We start from the raw sequence: 18480 nt of genomic DNA on the forward strand, positions 1-18480 counted from the left end.
TCGCTGAGCTGTTGAGAGACATCCCCGCGTGTTGCCGTGAAGCCACCTTCCTTGCATTGTGGTCAAGCAGTGCCTTACAAACCAATTCCAATATCAGCGACTGCTGATTTGGACGACGCTCTTGGTACGTGGACCCGTGAAATTCAATTTTCTCTCGAACGATTGATTTTCCTGACTCTAAACAAGTGCTGCGAAGTTCCTTAAATAGTATATCAATAATTAACGTCATAATATTTGCCCTTGTGCAGTGTGGTTTAGTCTGGCTTTTTTTGTTGTTTTTGTAAATTCGGGATTTCTGCTTGCGTGCGCCCGCACGCAATGCGTGCCATTTGCTCGAGATGCAGTTTGAAAGCACTCCTATTGTTGGCCTGCTGTTGTACTACCGACGCGCGAGTTCGCAAATGCACCTTCTGTGCCAGACTTTTTAAAAAGACGAAGAAATCGGTTTTGCTGTGTGCCGGTGTTTTTCGCCCTCTGTGCTGGCCTATACGTTCCCATCCTTGGTTGCTATGGAAACCGAAAAGGCAAGTCAACGGCATTGGGCAAGTGCAGAGAGTATAGAGGGCACACGGGCGCGCGAACACCCACAGCACGACACACATCGTGTCCTAGCCTCGCGCGTCACATCGTGTGACGCGCGAGGCTTAGCGCGCGAGGCTTAGCGCGGCGACGCTCACTCAGATCGTGCTGTGATGTCAGCAAGCGTCGCCAGAAGATTCAGGTCTCAAGCGGCGTAGCCGGTTCTGTGGATGTGCGAGCGCATTGCGGCGCACAGAGTTGAGGGTGAAAGGGCATGGCAGGAAGGCGGGCGCTGTTATGATGGCGTATTTTCGCTGGAGCTATGTACAAGGTGCGTTGTTTTCGCAATGGCACTGTGAAGAACTGTTACCCGGAGTTTTCCGTATATGCATGACAGCTGCGCTAGTTGCACCTCCTAGTGAACGGAAGAAACGAAATTGGGTCGCGGTCGGACCTATGCGATGGGGGGAGGAGTGAGAGAGAATGAACGCGCGCGTTTCATTTCCTCCTTGTCTCAAGCGGCTGATAATCGCTGACATTGGCCCATTAAATGAAAGCCATGTAGCGCCCTCTCGCCACTGCACGTTGTTCACAGGGGCAGATTTCTGATTTCTCTTGGCAAAAAGGCATCCCAGACTAACTTTGCATTGAGGGCACATTGAGAATGCATTGTCTGTGCATTGCAAGGGCGCAGCCAGATTTTTTTTTTTTTTTTTTTTTTTTACTGGATGGAGGGGGGGTTCAGACATACTTTATGCGCCTGTTCGGGCGCGCGTTTGTATGTGTGCGTAAGCAAAATTAAAGAACCTCAGGGAAGTTTGACCCCCTACCCTTGATACTCCACTGGTGCATTGCCCAAAAAAGTCGTGTACCAATTACCTTGTTCGCCTTGTGTGCGTATCTATGTGGATGTTGCTTCCATGCACTTGATGGGTGCTCAGGGGTACAAGACAGAGAAACGCACCTAATTAAATTCCTTGTGGAAGTATGATGGCTTTGCCACTATACTTTGGAGCTCTGCTGTGTAGCCAAGGGTTGTTTGCTTTTATTTATTTGTTTGTTTATTTATTTTCTTAAAACTTTTCCAGAAGTCGCTGCATCATTAACCATGCACAGTGCAGAAAAATATGTTCACAGACATAACAAAAGAATTCGCTGACACATTGTTGCATCATTGCCTGTGCATTGTTATTTTCAGAGCATCTCTCTCTCCTTGCATGTCGAATCTTTATGTTGAAATGTGGAACTCTTTAGTACATGGGTCTGCTTTATTACTGAAATACGCAAAGTTTATTGTTTGCAAAATAACGTTGCTATTTGTAGGTACACTTTCAAAATGTACTTTTTAAAGTACCTCTTATCAATTTTTATAACATGTTGTGTAGCTTCTATTGAATGCTAAAAGCGGGCTCAGATTCCAGGGGCATGTCATAGCCTCCCCCCTCCCCGTAGTTTAGATGGAGAAGGTGTTCTGCCAAGAACAAATAATGAAAATGGCAGTTTCCCAAGGCCTTCAACAAACAGCTTCCCCCCCCTCCCCCCAAAAAAATTCTGGCTACAGGCCTGGTTTAATGTCCTCCTCCTTACTATTTTCTTCTTACATTGTTCTCTGTTCTAGGCTGACTCCACAGACGACAGCAGCCAAGCCAGCATCCAGAGGAAAGCCGAAAGCATATCGGCGGTGATCACAATAAATGGCGTTACCTGCTCTGGCTGTCAGGGGTCCTACTCTAGTCTTTCACCACCTGAGGCCGAAGCAGAATCCACGGTGTGTGACGACAATCAGCCCCCGAGTTCCCCACAATCCGGCTTCTCTGCACCAGCGCAAACGCGCAAGCCAACTTCTTTTGACAGGGTGAGCTCACGTCACCTGACTGGCCCAGGCTGTTGCAGTTTTCTCTGTCAAAGAGCTAATTAAATTAGAAATAATAAGTTAAAATGAAATGAACTCATTCGCTGTGCCTGTGTATAGTCACTAGTTTGTACAGTGCTGGGACCGCATTCTTACCGGCAGCACTACTCAAGCTGTACTAATAATACTTTTGTGTAATAATACTTTTGCCTTAAGTTATGTGGAAAATTTCCAAAGTGCATTGTTTTTTATGGCAGAGTGAACCTTAGTGAGCATGTTACCAGTGGTAAACTTAAATTTTCTATATGCAAGTGGGACATGTCATAAATGCGATCGCTTATGTGAATGTAAAGCCATCCAACTCCAGGTGGTCCAAATGTCTGGAGCCCTCCACTATGGTGTCCCTCATAAGCATATCATGGTATTGGTATCTAAAACCCAAAAAATTGTTGTATGGAAGTCCGTGGTACTGAATAATGCTTCTAAACTGTTGCTTCGTTCTTTAGCAATATTCCACGCCACCACCAATCAAGACAAGGATTGAGCGAAGCCGCCCCACACTGCGCCGGCAAAAAAGTCGGGGTGCCCTGCGGAGGTCCATCAGCCAGCCCCTGGACCTTGAAAAGTCTGATAAAAATGATCTGGCACAGAAGGAGCAGCTTTCTCATGGTAAGCGTGTGCCTTGATACGATTAAAAGCATAGTTTGATGTACTCTTTTTTAACTCTGAATGAGCTGCGAATCAGAGTTTCAGTGACACGGCTTAGTAAAGCTGTGGTGAGTTTGTGTTGTGGTGAACCAGACTGAGCAAAAAATATTGGTTTTGAGTTCAAGTGTGCCTAGTAGAGGAGAATATGTGTGAACGTGAGTGTGAGCGAGCTCACCGGAGCAATTCTTTGGTAATTATAAGTACAAGTGAGCATGGTTGAGCAGAATTTTCATCATTCTGAGGCCAACTGTGTGGTAGGCAAAATCATAATTTTCTGAGTGATGAAGCTCCATTTCTGTTCTTCAACCTGTAATCACAAGTAATTTACTCATGGATAAAAGTTAATGTTAGCATATATTGACTTGCAAATGCAAAACATGGCACACATGTGTGGCACACTGCATTGATAAATGTGCACTGTTTTTTTAAAGAGAAAAAGCATGCGAGAGAAACTGTTAAGCTTTGTGAACTCTAATATGGGCATCCAGAACAACAGAATTGTGATGAGAAGTCACAATCATACAACCATACTTTATTGTTGCCACTAAACAGCATCAACACTAACTATATTTTGCTTCGAGTTTTGGAAGGTCATTTCAAACCCTTATAGTGGAGGTCGTCATCGTTTGACTACTAAGATTAGTTTTACATTGAGGTAGCTGATGATTCAAAATTGTAGCACTGCTGAAGCTTTGACCCATAAAGTAAGACACGCACAAATATGAACTATGCATACAGGTACAACTAATTGTCAAACCAAAGACATTTAACATGTACTTGACCTGCCAGTGCATTCTATATACTCTTTATAGATGGCAAATTATATACAGAAATGCAGGACAAGTACAAGTATTGAGTCACCACATCTCCTGTATTTTCAGCATTCATTGATTATTCTTGCACAGTGTATGTCATGCGTAATCAAACCGATTATTATTTGCTAGGTGACATTCATGAAATAATCCACTTAACGGCTGTTCTTACTGCCTTTTGCGCCAATCATTCATTAGGCTTGTCAGACCAAGAAGCCTCGAGGAACCCCAGCACGGCATCTTCAGAAGAGGATTTCTCATCTGACGGAGAGTCATATTCCCAAATTCCCAAGGATGTAAGTGACATTTCACGAATTATTTTTACGGCATGTCACTGTTTTGGAATCGTATTAATAATGTTGCATATCATGTGCATACTTCTTCCCTTTATTAATGAGGCTGCACTTAATTCATCATTGTGCATTTTCTTTTTCTCTTTTATTTTAGTACGAAGGTGTCACATATGTCGAGGCACTTTGGGACCACGTGACCTTAGACTCAGAGGAGCTGGCCTTCCAAGCCGGCGAGGTGATTGAAGTGACAGACATGTCCGACAAGGACTGGTGGTGGGGATCAGTTGACCAACGTCATGGCTGGTTTCCAGCTGCTTTTGTTCGGGTAAGCAGAAGTCGGATTCACTCATCGTCTCTTGCAGTGTTGTCGTTGAAAGGAAGCTTTAGCTCACTAAGTTGTTACGGCTGTGAGCAGTGAGAAAGGGAACACCCAATTCGTGTTTAATGAGCAATTGCCTGTAATGAGTCAATATCATGTTACGTATTGAGTTGTGAGAGATGCGTTTCTGCTTGAGCGTTATGAACAGTTTTGCACGTAACCAGCAACATTTAGCTGCTATTATCTTTAAAGGAGAAATAAAAATTTTTTCAAGTTTGAAAAATTGTATTGGCGTGAAAAGAACTACATAGGAAAAATGAAGGACCAACACTCCGTGCTTCATTTTTTATATGTCTAATTTTTTGTGCCAGTACTTCTTTTTAAGCATGAGCCAACTAGTCTAGCGCATCATTCCATGAAAATTTTAGTGTTCGCTCTTATATCACTCACGACTGTACTTCAGAAAACGCGTCCACACGTCGCCTAATCACACACCTGTTTTTACCTATGCACTTGTGACTTTTTTAGAATTTTGCTTAGCTCTTCGCTAATATTTAACGTAAGAAGCAACAGCAGTGACGGTGCCGAGATTGTGGTTTGGATATCAGGAGCAAGAGTAAGTACATCTTACTTTTGTGTGCCAGCTATAGATTGTTTGAATGTTGAATGTTATCATGAAGTTCTTGAAATAAGTATAGGCCGCGGGCACCTGTAGGAATGCAGCACACACTGAAGTAAGTGCAGTATCAACGCAAGCTCTTCAGGGTTATGTATGGTCCAGACCTCACAGTCTTGCATTTTGCGGAGTCTTGCCGATGGAACTCAATGCGTGCTCATTGCCTGCAGTTACGAGTAGGCCAGGAGGACACTGTGGAGGATTGCATCACCAAGATGGCAGATGGCACGCTCACACAACACAAGCCTCGCAAAATGAGCATCGGCTTGTTGAGCAACGAGGAAGTGCGTGCCAAGGTTGTCATGGAAATAGTCAACACTGAAAGAGACTTTGTAAGGCACTTGAAGGATGTTGTTCAGGTGAGTAAACAGGCTCTGCCATCTTTCCCTTGTTATGTTGTTTTTACACTCCCAACCATGCAATACTTCAGCTAGTACCATTTGTGCATGGGATGCTTTTGTTCAAACACCCATTTGCAGCTTTTTTTATGGTACTTTGGGAAATCCACTAAAGAAGTGTAATGAAATTGATATGCTATTACAGTAGACTCTCATTAAACAGAACCTGAAGGGACCAGAAAAATGTGTTCCATTTAAAAGGAGTTCCATTTACTGAGAGGTGAACTGAGGTGCAGTATGCAGGGATGAAACCAATCATATCAGAGGAAGTTGTTCTATTTAAGCAGCAGTTTTGTTTATCAGATTTTCGTTTACTGAGAGTCCACTGTATTTACTGTATTTATGGTTTTTACCCTTTTTTGTGCAAGTAGTGTTTTCTCAACGCTCTCATAGTTGTTCGCTGGGCAGGATAAACAAAAACTGCTATTCAATAGAACCCGTTGCATTTCATTTAGCGCAGTGATGGCAGAAAATACGGAAAGAAAGTTTTCTAGTTTTGTTGAGCACTCGCTAAAAAAAAAATAATGTACCACATGTAGCTTTAACAATCATAAGCATGTCTAAAGACATCGAGGTGCGTGTGCTCATCATACCGTTTCTTGTTTTCATGATCTTGGTTGGTATTAGCACTAGTGAGTTACTGCGGAGCGTTGTTGAGAGTAAATGTCATAAATTTCATCACATGTGTGCATGTGCTCTTATTTTTCGATCGCTCCACCAGGCAATGCAGATACCGCAAATTTTTGCAACTGACAATACACTTGGGTGTGAGAAAGAGGCTATGTATATGTGCGTGCATTGCTGATAAAGTCAATAGTAACCAAGCCCCCCCTCCACTGTATTCCTTGAGCTTAGGCTGTTGTTTGTGCATAGAAAAATACTCTTCTTGCAAATTAATGTAACCCTTTCGAGGTGGCCGTGCACATAATGACTTAATGTGGCTTGCATTCTTCAACAGGGCTACCTGGCACAAGTTCGACGGAGGCCCGACATGTTTTCTGAGGAGCGTCGTGCAACCATTTTTGGGAACATTGAGCAGCTATATGAATTCCAGAACAGCTTCCTCAAGCACCTTGAGTCGTCCATCGACTGGGAGCAGCCACATCTAAGTCAGATCGGACGTGTCTTTCTAGAGCATGTAAGTTGCTACTCATTTTATTTTATTTTTTTGTCACACACTTAATGTATCTTGATCATCATAACTACATATTTTAGCAATTGCTGCATTAACAAACATTTCGATATGAAAATTTGTGTGGGCTCTAATAACTATAACAACTGAGCATACCCTTTGAATTATCCTTTTCAGAAGCAAGAATTCAAGATCTACTCGGAGTACTGCAACAACCACCCATTGGCTGTCAGTGAACTCCAGGAACTCTATGCTGACTCCAAATATGTTCATTTCTTTGAGGCAAGGATGTGTTTTTATGCTGCCTATTTGTATTGAATTGCATTAGAGATTTTATATAGAACACAGTTAGGGGACACTGAAAGTGTAGTATAGATACGTCAGTAATGTTGCTCCAGTGTTTTTGTTGTTTTTTTCATTTAATCTAGTTGTGTGTTGATTCTCCAAATGTCTTAGTGCCTGGAAACATGGCTCTCTTATTATGTAGTTCATTTATAGGTTGCCTAGCTGTCACTGTCTTTCTCTTTCGACATCTGAAGTAGCTTCCTACATCTTAGCCATGCCTTGCCTCCGGCTTCGATGGTACTCTGAAGGTAATCTTCACTGTGCTCTTTTCTTCATAAATGCAGGCATGCCGGCTGTTACAAGACATGATTGACATCTCACTGGACGGATTCCTACTGACGCCGGTGCAAAAGATATGCAAGTACCCACTGCAGCTGGCCGAACTGCTGAAGTACACCAGGCCGGAGCATGCCGACTACCATGCGGTGCGGGAAGCCCTGGCTGCAATGAAGGGCGTCGCCCAAATGGTCAATGAACGCAAGCGTCGTATGGAGTGCCTGGAAAAGCTTGCGGAGTGGCAAAGCAGCGTTTTCAACTGGGAGGCAAGCAAGCTCCTTTCTTTGTTTTTGGGGCAGCAGCTTTTTATGAAGACTTCAACAAGCACATACAACAGAATCTCTTTGTAAAGGATACAGCACCTGGGAGTGGTTCTTGTACTTGTGTATGAGGAGTTGCTCATTTGCTGCATACCGCATCCTCATTTTCCGAGTCATACTTCTCAGGGTGCAGTTTTTCAATGGCTTCGATGTTTTTCTTTTTGCATTTGACAGGGTCCTGACTTGTTGGACACCAGCTCCATGTTGGTCCACTCGGGTGAAGCAGTTCGAGTGTCATCCTTGTGGTCCAGGGATGTGGTCAGCTTGTTTTTGTTTGACAACCTCTTGGTGTACTGCAAGAAGGTGAGCCGCATTTTACTCGCACACTGAAACTTAATTTTTCAAAAGCATCTTTCTATTTTCGAATCTCTCAGGCATGTGTCATACAGTTGAGCATGGAAGTAACTTCAGTGATGGCTCTCATGTGTCATTAATATTCTGCACAATATTTACCTCACTGCATAAGGAATATTTTAAAATTTTGGTCACTGCAATTGCACCTCATTATAATGAAATGTCTATAGGTGTGCAGATGTTTTAATTTTTAAATATTTCTTGAATAGTGTTTGCTATTCGATTCGCATTAAAATTTCACTACTCAAAAGTATTCAAACTTCCCGAAAACAAATACTGCAAACATTCAATTGACAGTGGCCCCTAGAGATTTTTTTATACCGTTCGCCCAATGACATTCTTGCATTGTGACAATGCTGCTTTTAAAACTCTACTACAGTTGCAAATGTATTGGCTCGATATAATTCTGGCTCTAACATGGAGGTGATAGACGTGGTGGAGCAGGGGGTTTAATGCCGTTTTGGACCATAAATTTGGGTAGAAAGTCTGAAAAATTAGACATTGAAGATTTTGAGCACCTGAAATCACAGATGCTCTTATATGTCGATGTCTGAGGCAGATTAGGAACTCTGAATTCGAAGTGAGCGTGTCCTTGTGTGCAGAAGTTAACGAGGGGGGAGGTAAAGGGAATAGCGTCTGTTCCTTTCATGAGGGAAGTGTCGTGACACCGCACTGGTTGCACGAAATCATGTAAATAAAAACCATTAGGTCTCTGCATTGCCCCATCCTTGATGAAACAACTAGAGAACGCCATCCCTCCAGCACTTCACCAACCCAGCCAAAAGAAACACTTCTATGTTCCTATCTCATAAGAATGTGCTTAGGGATTCTCTGCATTTTTTTTTCTCTAAGTTCCCTTCGAAGTATTTGAAAAATATTAAACAAATATTGGACAACTATATTAAAAAAAAATATTCATTCTGTTTGCAGTCAAACTTGAATATTCAAATGCACTTCACAACCAGACTTTCGCTATTTGCACAGCTCCAGTTATTTCATTCAATCATGCAAAAAAAAATTTTTTGCAGTATCTGAAATCTAGCTGTGTATTCATTTTGTCCATGGCCATTACCATGGTCTAATTGTTAAATAGTACTTATACATTATACTAACAATAATACTATTGTTAATAGTGTTATACGTGGTGGGTAATAATTTTGTTTTGATTTTTGAAAACCTCAACTATATGCTTTAAACTTAAGTGTCGTAATAAGGCTCTTTGACAAAATTATTCTCAATCGGTACTCATGCAAACAATAGGAGAAATTCACGCAACTTATGATAAAATCACGTACTACAAGATGCCAATAGGCAGAAACAAAGAGTGTTCCACACTTGCCTTCATGGGTACTGGCAGTGCTGACTGACGCCCCCACTTTTGAATGCACATATATACGCGATAATGTGGATGGGGGGATGTCCGCTGAGGTAGTATGCGTTATTCAAAGGTCGCAGGTTCGGTTCTTGCCCATGGCAAGCTATCTTTTCATCCGCCTTTCTTTCTTCACATTTACAATACATTTACTACTAATAACATGCCCTATACGTTCCTTGGCATTGTTGTCAGCTAGTTCTCATTCATATGGATGCTATACATGTTAAATGTTTGTTTCACTAATATTGTCAACTTGCTAACATGGTCATTGACATGGTCAGTTGATATTGTCAACTTGCTAACCATTTGTAAACTTGCTAACATGGCTGCTTGTGAAAAAGTAAGAATTTATGAAAGTAACAGGTGTTTGCAGATGTCTGCTCCCTTTAATACATTCAGTTCAATGTATGCTATTACAATACTTTCATTTTAAATCCTATCATTCTCTTTACCGGGTGCGTGACCCAGTCCCGTTCTGCAGCACCAAAATGAAGTTGTTTTCCTTCCTTCCTTCTTTCTTTTTCTCTCTTCTTTATGCACAGGACATTATAAAGAGAAATACATTGTCATACAAGGGCAGACTGAACATGAACTCCTGCTGTGTCGTGGACGTTGAGAATGGCAAAGGTAAGCACACAAGTAGGTGCTCAGGTTTTAACACTGAGAAATGAAGTTGGTGATATACGGGTGTTTCACACCTACTGTATTTGAATCAGCGTGGTGTTAGAAGCGCTTAGGATTTTCTGGTATGACACTGTTATTGTAGTGATACATTCACAGTGCCTCTGAATTGACATAAAAGCCACATTTTTCTTGAAAATTCTTTATCCCCTACCTTGTACCAGTTATTTGCAAGTTCCAGTCATACCTTCTGCTGGAGAAGCAATAAAACTATATTATGCCTGTGCAGCTGTGCTTTGCATTTACAGTGCTTACAGATTCAAACGCAAGATAAAATTTTTAGTGTTACGACTGATGTGCGCAATCGCTTGTAATAGCCACGTCTTATCACAACAAATCTGGTCTCTCAAAATAAGGTTAGTTATGATTTATGCATCCAAGTTGAAGTTATGCCTATACGGCCCGTACCGAAGACTGGGGAAACAAAAGTATGTATGTTACTTAGCCCTGAATTGTCCTGTTCCAATCCATTAGTACTGTACCTATAGACTACTAACTGCTTTGTGGGCTGGTCTTCTCAAGTTTGTTTGTCACTGAATTAAGGGGTTTTCTGTAACTTGCCTGGTATTATGTTGTTTTCTAACTGATTGATGTAGGAACAATATTATTGAATTCGTACTGTAACTTAGTGCTACTTCTGACAATTGGCACGTGTGAAGCTTAGAAGCAATTCTTGGCATTTGAACTCTAAGTGTAGCGAGAGTGTACAGTCAGGGTAGTTAGTTGTCAACGTAATTGCCTGGTGCACTTGTTTCTTACTGCTTAGATTCCCAGTTTGGCACTACTGTGAGAAATGCCTGGAAGGTGTACTGCACCACGAGAGAAAAGTGGTACCTGTTCTTTACGAAGACCGCTGCTGAGAAGGAAAAGTGGCTACAGGCATTCCAAGCCGAAAGGGAAAGGGTTCGCGATGACAGAGAGCAAGGTAAGACGATGGTTTTGATGCCATAATGTGTCATTATATGTAGAATCACTTATCTTCCTCCTTCTGTATAAGTTAGATGTTCTGCTATCTGTAAATATACTGCTGTATACCATAAAGATGAATATTATGTCATTTCTTTCCTTTTCTTTTTCTGAAAGTTTTCTTTCATACTGGTGCCCCTTTTCTCCAGCTAAATATGGCAACATAAATTTAACGTTCTTTCAGTAGCACATCTGATTAGAGCGTGGTATTGAAGTTGCATCTGATAATGCAACTGTGGAGTTTTTCCGCGCACATGAATGCTTGTAGAATAGCATGTATTAGATCAGTGGTTCTCAAATGAAGGTCCGCTAAGCTATTTCTATGATCCGCGAAAGCCTAACTTTTCTTTAAGCGTGACAGTTCCACGTATTGATGAACTGTCCAAAATGAAGCGATGTGGCACGTTTATTGATGTTTACGGTAGCAATAAAAGGCCCCTGTTGCATGCTCCGGTTGTGTTAATTTACCTACCTACCCCCCTCCCCTCCGCTGCAAAGGGTCCCCCATCATTTCCACCAGTCCGCAATGGGTCCCTGACACATCCATGGCTGAGAACCACTGTATTAGATTATAATTTGGCGGTAAAATCTGCATGCTCTAGAGCTTTCTTACACCGTGGTCGAGAGAACAATAATTTTTAAAATCATCAGCAATGCTGATGTACAAAAAGCCTGTGCTGATCAGTAATAGGCATCATTTTTTTCGTTTTAAGGCTATGTTGTGACTGAGAGTGCAAAGAAGTCTGCAAAGATGGCGCTAAACAACAAGCTGAAGCCAAAACGTCCAAGAGGTATGTATAGCTCCATTTTTTTTTTTTTTACTCAGGTGGGGTGCTCAAGTGTTTTTCACCTTGAAGCAGAGAAGCACTCTGTGCCACATAGCTGAAGATATTCAATTTGAGTTGGTCTAACTAAACGTTTGCCTCAGTTTATGCAGTTGGTAATGAGTTAACTTTGTGAACTTTGTGCTTCCAGGTAAGAGCCTGGCTCACCCATTGTGCACTACTGACCAAATCAGTCAATCAATCAATCAATTGGTCAGTCAGTTAGCCTGTCAATCAATGTCACTTTTTCTCACTTCAAGATGGAGAAGCAGAGAAACTAAAGCTTAAATGACCTTGAGAAGTTCCTGAGCTCTGCGCAGCTCAGAACCATAGTGCGAGGAAATAGTTTTATTAGTTGCTTTATGGAAGCTTGCACAAACAAATGAGTGAAGGTGTGTAAATTCACACACATATACTGCAACTTGGTACAAAAGAGCAAAGCAAAACTTAAATCAACAGAAGCAATGCTACATGACCGAAGCGTTCATCCACTTGTGAAGTTTCCACGCGTTTTTGCATTCAATCCCCCCTTCTTCAGAGCTCATTTGCAATATTCTGTGATCATGCACATCATGTTAACCGCTGGTCTACCATTTGCTACCTAGAGCAGCTGCCTTGGGAAGGCATAGGTCTCAGTTAGATCCCCGGACCAGTGCAAATTTTTCGGCAACTCGGCAGCTTCTTTTTCTATTCTGAGAAATTTGTGTGAATTTTCTCGTGACTTCGTGCTATGGATGGAGTGTTGTCAATTTATATTTATTTTCTTCTTCTTGTCTCGTTCTGCAGCAAAACTTCCGAAAGGACCCAGGTCTCAGCATCCCGACGTTGCAGTCGTGGAGATCCTTCTCGACCCACCTGGCCCAAAGCCCCGCACTGGCAGCTTGCCGTCAACTCTGCACACCAGCCACCACACTGTTTCAGCCAATGGCTTGCCAAAAAAGAAGGGCTCGGGGTGGTTTCATTTTGGCAGCGGCAAGAAAGTGAAAAAGTAGACGGCGCTTGAACCTTTACAAGAACGCTCTTAACGCTTTATGAATACAAATCGAATATACCTAAATATAGAGTGAAATACGTGGGTTTAGGTGCTGATGTAGGTTAATATTTGCAATTGTGCTCCAGAAGTGGAGAATGATTTGAAAAGTATGCCTGAACAAGAATGGCATTTCTCGACCATGACTGACAAAAGTTTGTCGAACACCATGGAAGTTGTGTCACTAGTAAACATTTCTTGCAATCTCGACCCCACTAATTAATGATCGCTAACTGCACTGACAGGGTTCCACATCTGGAACCTACTAGCTTGTTATATATTTATTGAATTTTATTTATTATTTTATTTATGACAGGTTACAGGCTCTACGCCCAAATACTGATTGGAAACACCAGATACGTTATAAAGCTGGGTATACATATAGTTCAAACATACATGCAACGGTCTTTGGCAATTCACAGTAACACCGCTTTTATATGCAATGTAAGGGCCGATGTACCCAAGAAATTCGGCACCCTTAATAATAAGTCTAGTTGTGTTAAAAAAGAAGTCATTGATGCAGTTCAGCTATTACTAAGCTTCAAATTTGTTTATGAACATTCTTACAACCATGCAGATACAAGGCTTTTAGTTTTTCGCATGCACTTTCAGGTATATTAACGACTTGCTCATGTTCTTATCTATTATTTTAAGTTTGGTGTTATTGGCTGTACGGTGCCATAAATCTGCTGGAATCCACATATATATCATGGCTAGTAGTTCTTTAGCAATGCCAAATGCTTGCACATTAGAGCACTCATTGATTTCAATTGAATTGATGTACATCCGTGTTAATGTGAGCTGATCACTATGCATTGTGGAAAAGCTATTCAAAATTGTAAGAGAATAAAATAAATAAATGCAAAACCGATGTATTGATTACTTTAACAAACATGAATTTTCTTCTCCATGCTTGAAAATAATTTGGGTATTTTATTTTATGGCAGTCTTTGTGATAGGTGAACTACAGTGTTAATTATTGGCATCATTTCCATAATAACATGTGCAAAGAGCCAACTATTGAAAATGCTTATCAAGTCAGCCTACGTTAGAAACAAGCACAAGAAATTATTCAATGAATTTTACCATCCTATTTAGCAAATAATGCTAATGCTAAATAATGCTGACTTCATGCTCAACCAATATTGGTGATATATGCCTAATGAGTCGGCACCTAGAAAATATTGTTTGCCCTCTACATACCTAGGGTTTTAAGAAATATGTTTGGCGTTCGAATTATCATTGCTTGTGACACTAAATGAAATGACACTTTATAGCCAGCAATGTTGTGGCACATGTTGAACGTTCAGAATTCAGCTTTGAGCACCTTGTGATTTGTTATTGATGTTGCCTATGTTGGTTACTATTTATCTGGCACCAATTCCTTATTCTTCTGCTTCGCAGGCAGTTTACTGTCAGTGATACCTTCTTTTACTGGCAGACTGAACTATGGGCAATCTATGTCTAAGTGGGAAAAAAAGCACTGAGATACGGAAATGCTGAAAGAAACAGCATTTGTTGATTGTGCACCAAATCACTGCATGACTGCTTAACGTTGCTGCTTGCATAATCCACATTCTTTACCGCATCATTGTGTTCACAGTGTGTGCTTGCTGAATGTTGTTTGATATTCGATTTGTATTCAAAATCTCCACGGTACTTACTGCTCACCCCTGCCAAAAGTGATGCCCACTTTTCCTGTCAAGCCATCTATTATGTGCACCATTCCATCCAGTGCTTGTGGTGCATTGGACACCACTGCAGCTTCTTATTTATAATTGCTTTTCATTCTTGTTTTCTAAAGAGGTCAGAATGACTTGCACCTCACCTATATTGTTATTTGCCCTTCTAATTGCACGCTTTTGTGCTGTGGTTTAAGTCTGTGGCATATTTATATTACGATCAAACTATGCAGATCTGTTCGGCCAGCGACCACATTGTCTTCATGAATAAGAAGAAAGATCACTGGTCGCAGTGTCCTAACCTTGCAGACACTCTGCGTTCTGCCGTAAATGCGAGTGTTGTATATTTATGGCAACTTTTGCGATAATCATTTTCAACAGTTCAATCCTGCCAATCTGGTATTGCGAGTGAACTGCAGGAAGTGTGACTTGGCAGCGGCCCGTCTGCCTCGCAGATTGCTGTCACCTTGTTGCTCTGCGACGACTTGAAGAGGACCTCAAAAATCTAGAGGTCTGCGCGATTGGAGTAATGGTGATGTAAAAAAATGCCTGCTTACACAGGATTAGTTGTAATAGTCGGAGGACTCGTATTAGTCAAGCTGCTGCCCCCTTTGGCAGCGTTCCGCGCAGCTTTGCTCGATCAGTCGTTGCCGTAGATCTTTACCGCCTGTCTGCCGTGCCCTCTGCGCTGTTCAATCGCAGGTATATGACCTTGTATACTTTGCCACGATTGTCGCTTGGGAGGCAATAACCCCATCGCAGCTTTGGTGCATATGTATACCAAGACTAACAAGTGTTCACTTCTTCACGCACACATTTTTTGAGACATTATGAATGCTCTTTATTAAACGGTGCTGCTGCTCACATTGCCCTCATCTGATCTGTCGATCTTGCTGTTTGTTAAACGTGGAAAAACACAACACGGTGCACACCCTTTCGAAAATTGAGGCGTGTTGCAAGGCAGTGCTTGGCATTTCACCCCTCTGGTGTGTTTTATTGCTTGCTTTGCACTGACTTGCCTTGCGAGCACTCTATGCATTGGCCTGCGTTGTGTGAAAGTGCTAGCAGAAATTTAGCTCCCTAGAATGAATGAACTGTGTGTATGACCGTATTCACGGACTCTCGTGCTAATAGTGATAGTTTGTTATGCATGCCCCAGCTGTCATGCCCATTTTCTCCAGTTTATCTTGCATAGTGGCTCCTTCTCGTTGTTTATTGATTTTTATGTACATAACAGCTGGTGTGGCAAATCTTGAACGATCTTGTATAACGGCCTAGTCTAGATGAAACAGCCAAGACAAATGCATCTTGTTTATTACGTAAAAAATGTGAACATACACACTCTCAGGCTTCTTATTTGTTTCATACTGATCGCAGATGTATTGCAGAAATAGAAAGGCATTGTTGTCGCTGGTGTAGTGAAAGTCTGAGACATTTTTATGTACAGGTTACAACTCGCGGACGGGTTTTCACACACTGTGTTGTTGTCACATCCAGATGTTGTCTATAGGTGGTTGTAAAGAGTTTTTCCCGCCATATATGTATATGTCATGTTACCTTATCGAGACAATGACTTTCGTGGCATCGTGGTGGGGTGAAGCACTTGCCCATCCTATTTTTTTTTAAGGAGCGTTGCCAATTTAGACCAATCTCATGGAATGTTAACAGTGGGTCTGCACCTGTTCAGATGTGTTCTTACTTTCTCCGAATGGCACAATCTCTCATGTGTATAATGTCTTCCAGCGATGGGCACATGGGGTAGCCCCAGAACAGCTAGTCTACGGCAGGAGGGGGAACGGGACATTGGGGTGCCTGAGTCACGACACAGCGCAGATGTCCCTCCATTCTGTCAGACTCTGTGTGTGTGTGCGTGTGTGTATAATTTGAGCCTTTTGTAAAATATGTCTGCCTGTATATTTTAAATGTGTACATACTTTTATATGTTTCCACCATCTTTAGAATGTTGCAGAGTGTTTATGCATGAAATAAATATATGTTTACATTTATGCATCTCGTTCGGTTCATTTATGTCCTTAAGTTTATTTTTTTACTGATGTTGTAACTTTGTAGCCTTACTTACTGTCTGCACATTTGCAACAGAAACTTTATGCCCAGTGCAGGGTAAATTGGTTTCAGCCTGATGTCTCTTGCTGGAAAAGTTTTTCACACGAGAGCTGAGGAGAAATCAGCTGACCATTCTTGAACATAATACTCGGGCATGGGCGTGAACAAGGGGGAGGGGGGCAAAGGGGGCAGTTTCCGCATTGCCTGAACTATTTTGCAGGTGAAACTCCTGTTACAACAGCCGTCCGTAGGCTTCCAAATAACATCACATAAAATACAAAAATTACATGCTCTGACGGAGACATTTAAGTTGGCGGCTCCTTGTAGTGCATTGCCGCAATTACAGGAAAAAAATATATGGACCATCTTTCCAAAGAAAACCCCGATGGAATGTGAAGCAGCAGCGGTGCCCACTGCGTTGACACCGTTGCAACGGGCGTCAATTCGAGTTAAGATTGGGATAATAAATGAAATCTCGATGGTTCAGATTGCCACGACGACATGTTGAAGGACTGGACAGGCCCGGTTGCTCACTTCCTGACAACCCTTTGTTTATTTTGACACTTATTTACAAACAAAGGCCGGGGCGGCCACTAAACCGACTGCACAGTAGGCACTGGGCTGTATTAACGTCGGCGTTACTTGCCGAGCTCTTCGTATACTCCACACATCGACACCAACTTCTCCATGTAGTATCAACCTTGGATGAGAGTCTGCACTAAACACGACCTTTGTCCCCGCTTCCCGATCTCGTTCTCGAGCACCAAGTTCCCTTCTCATCATTTCTCTTTATTAAATACTTCCCGTCTCATATGAGACTGCCTCGTGGGACGAACCCCTTCTCGATGCTTCACCAATGCAGCAAACAGCTCCCCTTTCCTCAGAGACGGCTCTCTGCCTCTGTGTTCCCACACTTTGCTATCCTACAAAAATCGGCTAAGAAGAACTCCGTCATTTTATCTACGTACTAGTTAAAAGATACTTTCGTGCAACAACAAGCCTGTCTAGACGGCCGGTCGGCTGTCTGGAGTTAGTAGACACGATTCTGCTGTCTATCCGCACGTATTCTTACAGCATGGCGCCACATTATCTTGTCGGCTATTTCTCAGTCTCGCTCACCGTGAGATGGCTATCGCCGTGCGGGTGACTCCCCAGCACAAGGTGCGGTGAACAAAGGCTCACGGGGTTTGACGACAAAGATGCGTTCCGGGGAGAACGGCTTAGTCCGCATCTGGGCAGCCTCTTTTCATTAACTTCCCTTTTCGTCTTACACCGTTTACCAACTGGCCATTCTTCGCACTCCCCAAACATAACTCCTTCCAATGCAATAATGTTGTATATACGCTTGTTATACATACAACTTCAAGAATCGTATCACAGAACACCTTTATACTGCCATTTACCTATATGCTATCACCTATATAGTACTACCATTTGACCTTATGGGGAGAGGGGGGTCACACTAGGCGCGCTGCTGACGCTTCGAGTTGCACATAAATATCATACAAAAATAACCAAAACAACAAAAATATGTTACAGGGGATTCACTGAACGTCATTACATCATTACAAAGCACTATCACACAAATGTCCCTTCCGAAATGTTTGTGGTGACCCAAACGCACAAAGTCACGCAAAATATCACGAGCAGAGCCACCGACACAAAATTTTAAAAAATGAAGAGAAACGCACTCAAGTAGCCACACCTGCGCACTTGTCGGATCGTAACTCGCAGGTTAAGCCCTGTCTCGTACATTCCTTGGTGCATCATGGCAATTATTGAACATTCAGACATCATGCTCTTGCTACCTGCCTAAATCTTACAAACTTCTATAGTACTACTTCAAAACATGAC

At 42.1% G+C, this 18480-nt stretch overlaps 1 protein-coding gene across 2 annotated transcripts in view; it reads left to right on the plus strand.

The window, feature by feature from the left end:
* Positions 1-16568, plus strand: part of RhoGEF3 (Rho guanine nucleotide exchange factor 3) — a 439898-nt gene extending 423330 nt beyond the window's left edge. For both annotated transcript variants that reach the window (XM_037429583.2, XM_075887586.1), the window contains exons 7-19: positions 2138-2374; positions 2878-3040; positions 4090-4187; positions 4339-4509; positions 5350-5538; positions 6536-6715; positions 6887-6991; positions 7339-7596; positions 7825-7953; positions 9922-10006; positions 10827-10985; positions 11740-11817; positions 12637-16568. In XM_037429583.2, coding sequence (XP_037285480.2) covers positions 2138-2374; positions 2878-3040; positions 4090-4187; positions 4339-4509; positions 5350-5538; positions 6536-6715; positions 6887-6991; positions 7339-7596; positions 7825-7953; positions 9922-10006; positions 10827-10985; positions 11740-11817; positions 12637-12842 — 2058 coding nt within the window. In that variant the 3' untranslated portion in view covers positions 12843-16568. The remainder of the gene's footprint in view (positions 1-2137; positions 2375-2877; positions 3041-4089; positions 4188-4338; positions 4510-5349; positions 5539-6535; positions 6716-6886; positions 6992-7338; positions 7597-7824; positions 7954-9921; positions 10007-10826; positions 10986-11739; positions 11818-12636) is intronic.
* Positions 16569-18480: the final 1912 nt, after the last annotated feature.

This window comes from Rhipicephalus microplus, chromosome 1, assembly GCF_043290135.1.
Source record: "Rhipicephalus microplus isolate Deutch F79 chromosome 1, USDA_Rmic, whole genome shotgun sequence".
Taxonomy (NCBI): Eukaryota; Metazoa; Arthropoda; class Arachnida; order Ixodida; family Ixodidae; genus Rhipicephalus; species Rhipicephalus microplus.